General features: G+C 33.5%; 1 protein-coding gene across 1 annotated transcript; it reads right to left on the reverse strand.

Annotated features, from left to right (window-relative positions):
* Positions 1-4,953: 4,953 nt before the first annotated feature.
* On the reverse strand, positions 4,954-6,482 carry LOC107849952 (protein BIG GRAIN 1-like B). Its single transcript, XM_016694464.2, has 2 exons — positions 6,058-6,482; positions 4,954-5,591 (listed from the first exon to the last, which is right to left on the reverse strand). The coding sequence occupies exons 1-2, from the start codon at positions 6,479-6,481 to the stop codon at positions 5,155-5,157; spliced, it is 861 nt and encodes a 286-aa protein (XP_016549950.2). The 5' UTR covers position 6,482; the 3' UTR covers positions 4,954-5,154.
* Between the last annotated feature and the right edge of the window lie 1,340 nt (positions 6,483-7,822).

A 7,822-nucleotide genomic window follows, 5' to 3' on the forward strand; every position in this document is an offset into this window, starting at 1 on the left:
TCCAATTTTCATCCCACCATATAGAATGGTTCCTCCGAAGCTAGAAGAGTTAAAAGAGCAACTTAAAGTCCTCATTGATAATGGTTTCATTCACTTTAGTATCTCCCTTTGGGTGCTCCTATATTTTTCATATGCAAGAAAGATAGGTCTTTTTGTATGGGCATTGATTATCGCTAGTTAAATAAGGTTGCGGTGAAAAACAAGTACCCTCCCCCCTCCCAAGATTAATGATCTCTTTGACCAACTTCAGGGTGCTAAGTATTTCTCAAAAATAGATCTCCATTCGAGTTATCATTAGTTGAGGTTTAGGGAAACTGATATTCCCAAGACTCTCATTCGAATTCAGTATGGTCATTTTGAATTTTTGGTTTTGTCCTTTGGTTTAACTAGTGCACCTGTAACCTTTATGGATTTTATGAACAAGATGTTTAATCCATTCTTGAATTTGTTCGTTATAGTATTTATTGATGACATCTTGGTGTACTCTAGGAGTGGAAGGAGCATGCCAATCACCTTTGAATTGTACTTCAGACTTTAAAGTACCAAGATTTGCATGCCAAGTTTTCCAAGTGTGAATTTTGGTTAAATGAGTAACTTTTCTCGGTCATATTATTTCTAATGAAGAAATTAAGATGGATCCCCAAAAGATTTAGGCAATGAAGAAATGTCCTAGATCAAAAACTCCAACTAATATTAGGATTTTCTTGGGTTTGGCGGGTTCTTATAGGAGGTTTGTGGAAGTCTTTTCTTCTATAGTTGCTCCATTAACAAAGTTGGTCTAGAAAAAGGTGAAGTTCTTATGGTCTGATGGTTATGAGGGCAGTTTTGAGAAGTTGAAGGATCTGTTGACTTCAAATCCTATTTTGATACTTATCGAGGGTATTGAAGAATTGGTGGTATATTGTGATGCGTATCTAGTGGTACTTGGATGTGTACTTATTAAATATGCGAAAGTCGTGGCTTATGCTTTCAGGAAACTTAAAGTACATGAGAGAAATTACCTAGCTCATGATCTTGAGCTGGCAGTTATGGTTTATGCACTCAATATCTGGTTTCACTATTTATATGTGGTGCATGTGAATATTTTCACTGATCACAAGAGTCTACAGTATGTGTTCACACAGAAAGAGCTGAATCTTAGACAAAGACGGTGACTTAAGTTATTGAAAGATTATGACATGAGATTGCACTATCATCCAGGTAAAGCTAATATTATTGTTGATTCTTTTAGCAGGTTGTCAATGAGAAGTATTTCTCATGTTGGGGAGGAAAAGAGAGGTCTAGTAAAGAGCATCCACCGACTTACTAATTTAGGAACCCAACTTTTAGACTCTAAATATGGGGGAGTGATTGTTCATAAAATGGCTAAGCCATCAAGATTGGGAGAGATAGTGTTTTGTGGTATCAAGGAAGATTGTGTGCTCTCGATATTGATGGGATGCGAGAGAGGATCTTGATCGAAGCCTATGTCTCTAGGTATACTTTTCATCCCAGCTCTACTAAAATTATCATGATTTGAAGGACTATACTGGTGGAATAACCTGAAGAGAAATATTGCCAACTTTGTTGATAAGTGCCTTAATTATCAACAAGTGAACGTTAATAATTTAAGGCCTAGTGGTAAGTCCCAATACATAACTATTCTCATGTGGAAGTGGGAGATGATACATATAAATTTCATCACCGGCCTCCCCGTTTTCACAACCAATTTGATTTTATTAGATTAACCGTTGATAGAATGACTAAGTCTGCTCATATTTTACCTGTGAGGACAACTTATTCAGCAGATGATTAATCAAAGTTATAAATTTAAGAGATTGTTAGATTGCATAGAGCTCTTTTGTCCATCATATCCGATAGAAGTATGCAATTTTCTTCTTAATTTTGGCAGTCTATTCAGAAAGGTTAGGGCATATAAGTGAATCTTAGTACCGCTTTCCATTATTAAACGGGCGGGCAAGTAAAGCGTACTATTCAGACTTTGGAAGATACGCTAAGAGACTGTGTTATTGATTTTAAGGAAAGTTAGGTTGATAATTTACCTCTTATAAAGTTTGCCTACAATAATAGTTATCACTCTAGCATCCAGATGACACCATTTGAGGCTCTTTATGGTAGGAAGTGTGGGTCACCAATTCGGTGGTATAAAGTGGGTGAAGCTAAACTGTTCAGGCCTGACCTTGTGTACCAAGAAATAGAGAAAGTTAAGATTATTATAGGGAGAATTAAGACCACTCAAAATTTATCAAAATTCCTATGCCGTTGTAAGGCAAAGAGAGTTAGAGTTTGAAATTAGTGATTGGGAGTTCTTGAAAGGCTCTTCTACCAATCCTATGCCGATTGAGGCAAAGAGAGTTGGAGTTCGAAATTGGTGATTGAGAGCTCTTAAATTCTCTTCTATTAAAGAAGTGATGAGGTTTGGAAAAAAGAGTAAGATCAATGCTAGTTACATTGGACCTCATCAGATTTTGAGAAAGTTTGGAAATGTTGCTTATGAGTTGGATTTACCCGCAAGTTTGAAATCGATTCATACCATGTTTTCCGTGTCTATGTTTAAGAAGTATGTGGGTGATCATTCTCTTGTAGTTTCCGTAGAAAATATTAGGCATGAAGAATCTCTGTCATATGAAGAAGTTCCTATAGAGATCTTAGATAGACAAGTTCAAAAGTTAAGAATGAAGGAGATAGCCTTGATAAACGTAGAGGCCACTTGAGAATCGGAAGAGGATATAAAAACTAGATATCCCTCCTTATTCACATATTTTGATGAGGTTGATTAAGGTGTCAATCCTAAACTTACCTTTAATTTCCTTTCATGTAATTCTTAACGTTTTATGCAGATCTTTATATCGTGTAAAAAGCGTCCTTAATCATTACTCAGGAATGAATGATCCAAGGAGGGATAATGTAATGCCTCACACGTTTGAATTCTTTATTAGAGCAAAAGAATGAGCCTATATGAACCTTAGATTGAGTAGAAGTTATTTGGGACAAATTTGAGTACGTCAAAAGAAGTTTGAGTATAGAAAAGGGGTCGTGTGTTACGTCGGGAGAGGTCGAAACCTATCCGCCGCATCATGCCGCTATTCGGGAGGTTCTACTGGTTCTGAACTGTGGTGGGGCCTGCATCACACGAGTGGGGGTCGCGTATTGGGCTGCGCATTGCACCTCCCTTGTCGCTTGATGGGATTTAATTTTTATAATTATTTTAAGGGTTTTTCGGTATTTTTCTTAATAAAAAATTGTCCCCCACCTATACTAAACGATCTCAAATCCCCAAATACATATTTCATTAGCTAAAACTACATTCAACGCTTCCCCAGAGCACTAAAAGGCAAATCAACTAGGGTTCAAGCTTCAAGGCTAAGATATTCAAGCTTTCTCAAATTTCTTACATCAAAAGGTATGTTGAGCACCCGTATTTCAACTACTACTGTAAAGTGATCCTTTATTAAGTATTTTCATCTAATTGAAGATTTTGTTAAAAAAAGTTTGATCTAAATTTCTCCCTTTCTTTATGAATAGAGTTTTAATTTTCTTATTGGGATTCTTGAGACTAGAATGGCTACTTGAAAATGATGAATCCTCATATATTGACTTTGAATGTTAAATGTATGAATAATTAAGCCAAGATTTTTAAGTCTCTTGAATTCTTTGAATTGTACAAGAAATACCAACTTTTTCTCCGTCCTTTGTACCGTTGAGTATATTGTATTATTAAAGTGTTTTGAAATTGCTATGGAAAATTTAATTATGATTATGCTCGTGATCTTTAAAGGCGGGGTTTTGGAGTCTTAAATGCATAATGATATTGATTTTTGGCCTGATATGGGTGACTTGCAAGTCTTGGTATGACAATACCAAAATGTGAATGTCTTAATGAAAGAATCATTGGATAAATTTTATGAATAATGTTTTAGTTGGGTTTAAAAAGAAATATGTAGTTCACCAAAAAGGTATAGTCCTTAGATCGACGCTCGAAATCCACATTTTGCCGACGTAGGGATAGTGCTCCTAACAGACAACCTTATGATGTATCCTCTATGAGGATAATATAATATGATATGATGGCCGCCTAATGATGTTATCTCGGTCCATGCAACAAACATAGACTGACGCGTCGTCAATTGGGTATGGACTGTGCCTATATAGCTTATGGGTTACTAGATGTCGATGCAAACTACATAGTTCAGAATTAAAGAGTTTCAAGAAATTATATTTCTTTTATGTTTTAAGTTGCTTGCTTCTTACTTTCCTTATGATGGGTTTATGTTATGAAATAAATTGTTTTGGTTCCTTTCCCACTACTCGTTGTACTAACTATTCCTGGACGCTACATTTTTTCATGATGTAGGTTCCGAAGCCTTTTCCCACAGTCCTGCTTAGCATTAGCATTCATTCGGGACAGCAGCTAGCAAGTAGTGAGACATCCATCTTTCGAAAGACACATGTTCCTTTTCTTTCAGTTAGACTTTGACTATCCTGCTTATGGCATTTGTCGGAGCCATGTTCCAACTAAAAATTTTCATTCATAATATTAGAGGCTTTGTAGACCAAGTTAGAAAATATTTTTATTATTTTCATATTTGTAATAGTGACACTGGATCTCCTAGTTGTTCAAGAATAGTGGCATTGAATTTCTTGGCCGCTTGAGTAGGATTAATCAGTTCTATTTTTTGATGGAGTAGGAAAGTGATATAACTCAGAAATAGAGTGTTACTGTAACGTGATAAAGGCCATTAATTACTTCAAGCCTTATTTCCCTAAGTACAGTGTGAGTTTTTTTTAGTTGGATTTGCTCCCCCCATCGTTCAGTTATGAGAATTTTTGTAAGTGCTTTGATGGTATTACTATTTATTACACCAATAGTACATTACTTAAGCTCCAAATATAATAAAGAAAGAAATTATGAAAGAAAAGAAGAAAAATATAGAATTCCAAAGAAAACATAAATTAAATTTCAAAGAGATATTTCAAATTATCTCTTGCTGTAAATCCCCAAACCAACCACAAAATATAGTATACAGACTAGCTAGTAACAAGAACAACAATAATAATAATACCAGTACAATTTTCTGAATTTATTTAGAGTTACAAAATCAAATTAATTACCATTTTACTTTAATGGCTAAATTAGTACCAAAATTTGTTGTGTTATAGGACATGCAATTCCATTAATCCAATGGAAGAAAAATTATCAAGCTCAAATAGATCAGAACTTGTGCAACTTCCATCTTCGTCTTCATCTTCTTCAAACATTTCAATATTCTTGTGGAATTTTACTTCATGAATATAATTTCTATTAGTTCCTTTTCTAGCCTCAATATTTTGTTGGCCTATGTCCAAACTCTTGTGCCCACGTGGACCACTAATAATATTCTTGCTTAATTTTCTCTCCTCATGATCATGTGAGGAAATCTTTGTTTTTCTCCCATTTGTAAAAAGTGAGTTAAAGAAAGTTGATAGTCTACCTCCAGGAGAAATTGGCTGCTTAACTTTCTTCAATCCTCTATAAATCTTCATAGCTCTCGACTTTGTCTTCTTAAAACCATCTTCATGTTGTTTAGCTTTTTCCTTTGCTAGAGAAAAATCTGTTGAAAGTTTTAGAATATGACCAATAGGAACAAAGGCTAAAAGAGTAGAGAGAAAAAAAGTTGAAAATTAATTACTAATAATGATATAAAAGAGAACAATAAAGTGAGCACGAACTATTTATAAGCTTCAACTGCTAGCATAACTTAATTAAGCACCTATTATATCCTTATCTTGACTAAAATTGTGAAAAATGGAACTAGACTATGAATGTCAAACTTTGTATTATGAGTTTAATTTATATACATTGATAGTATCAAGAAAATCTTATACTACGATCAAGTTACTCGAAGGATATTTATAATAAATTAACTTTAAAAAGGTGAAATTTGTAATCTTGAAAATAAAGCAATTTTGCTATGACCGGTAATAACCTACCTATAGAATAAAAATTCATTACACACAGTGAATTATTATTCAACAAAATAATATAAAATGGCTGTGATAACATATGAACATACTCACCATAAAAGTTTAGGCCTCTGGGATGTTGGTGCTTGTGATCAAACTTTTCTTGTTTAGTTGAAATGCTAGTTCTAATTGGTTTAGGCCCATTATTAAGACCATAGCTAGAAGAGCTAGTACTTGAATTAAAGTTTCTTGGTTTCTTCTCTTTGCCAGCTTGGTCTATGGAGTGGTAAATAGAGCCAAGAAGTGTAGAAGAGAAGGAGGGACTGCAAGGGTACTCTTTTGGGTACTTATATTTTTCCATGTTTATAAGAACAACTGAGATAACAAAGATTACTCCTTGTCTTGCAGTAGTGAGATGATGAAAACAACACAAGGTGAAAGAGCGAAAATGATAATCAATCTCTTTATTGTCTGCTTTATAAGGAGGGAGATAGAAAATATAATGGCGTATGATGTACAACGGGAGAGAGCATAGCATAGTGAAGCCTAAGATGCGTTCGATACGTAGGAAAATGCTTTTCTAAAAAATATCTAAAAAAAAAAAATAAACTAGTTAATTAGTTTTTACTTAATTATTTTTTAGTGTTCGACAAAATTATTCAAAGAATATTTATTTGTAATCCTAGAGAAATACTATAGGCCGGGATGAGTTGGGGTGGGGAGTGGGGTTCTAGGGTTCATAGGGTGGGATGGCCAAGAGGTGGGAGTTGGAAATTTTTGGGAACATTGATTGGGTAAGGAGGAGACAATGAGCTTGAATTGTCACTAAACGAAACTCGTGTTTTTCTACTTAAATTAATTAGAAAAGTCATTTTCTCATTTTTAAGAAACGTATTTTCCTAAAGAAAATATTTTTCAAAATATTTTGAGAGAGAGAAAGTTGAAAATAACAACATACCTCCTATAATCCACAAGTGAAATTTAGGAAGGAAAATGTGTACCTAATCTTTTCCTACATTATAAAGGAAAGGTAAAGAGATTGCTTCCAATTGAACCTTCGATTCAAGTAAAATATAAAGCAGGTATAAAAAAGGAATACGGTGAAGAGATTTGAAAATAAGTGTCATTAATTCATTCTGCTTTGGACTTAAGATATTTTCTCCCAAGTTCCAACTCAAAGTGCAACGTAACCTAGTCCTTAATGAATTATTTAAATTTTGTTGTGAAAAATCTATAGATGGAGCCAACTACTTTGATAATATACTTTCATTCTCCCTGGTTAAAAGGAACTTCTAAAAATCCTAGTATCTTATAAACAAAGTAAAAAAGTCATGATCATAAGTTCATTCAATAGCACATATTTTATAACGAAATTGAAATCACGTCTCGGTCTATACACTAAGGTCACTTCTATTTGTTACCCCTAATTTAAATTAAATATAGGACATAATAATTAAAAATCTATATTATTTTTTTATATTCATATTTCAGGAGTAACTCAAAACATTATATTAACAAAAAAAGATGTCATAGAAAAATATCAAAATTGTAATAAGTCTTTTGAATTAATGATTGAAAATATATCTAAATAATTAAGCACTTTTTTCTAGTTGTATACCTCAAAATACTATTTATTATTTGGGGAATTTCAGCAATTTAATTAATTGGCTACCTGAACTTACACTTATTCGTGAGTGAGGTTCGATTCCATACCTTATGATTCCCTTCCCTATTTTCCTTTTCTTGAGCTCAATTTTAAAATTAAAAATAATTCGTTGATCCATTTCTCTATCTATAGCATTACTATATTTCCTTTCTTTTGAAATGTGTTTTGATATTGAATTAACCTACATAAGCCTATTATCAAGCGAGAACAAAA

Source organism: Capsicum annuum, chromosome 12 (assembly GCF_002878395.1).
Source record: "Capsicum annuum cultivar UCD-10X-F1 chromosome 12, UCD10Xv1.1, whole genome shotgun sequence".
Taxonomy (NCBI): Eukaryota; Viridiplantae; Streptophyta; class Magnoliopsida; order Solanales; family Solanaceae; genus Capsicum; species Capsicum annuum.

Coding starts and splice junctions, on each gene's coding strand:
- LOC107849952 (XM_016694464.2), bottom strand. CDS start 6,481: ATGCTATGCTCTCTCCCGTTGTACATCATACGCCATTATATTTTCTAT. Junction 5,592..6,057: donor CAGAGGCCTAAACTTTTATG/GTGAGTATGTTC, acceptor AACTTTCAACAG/ATTTTTCTCTAGCAAAGGAA.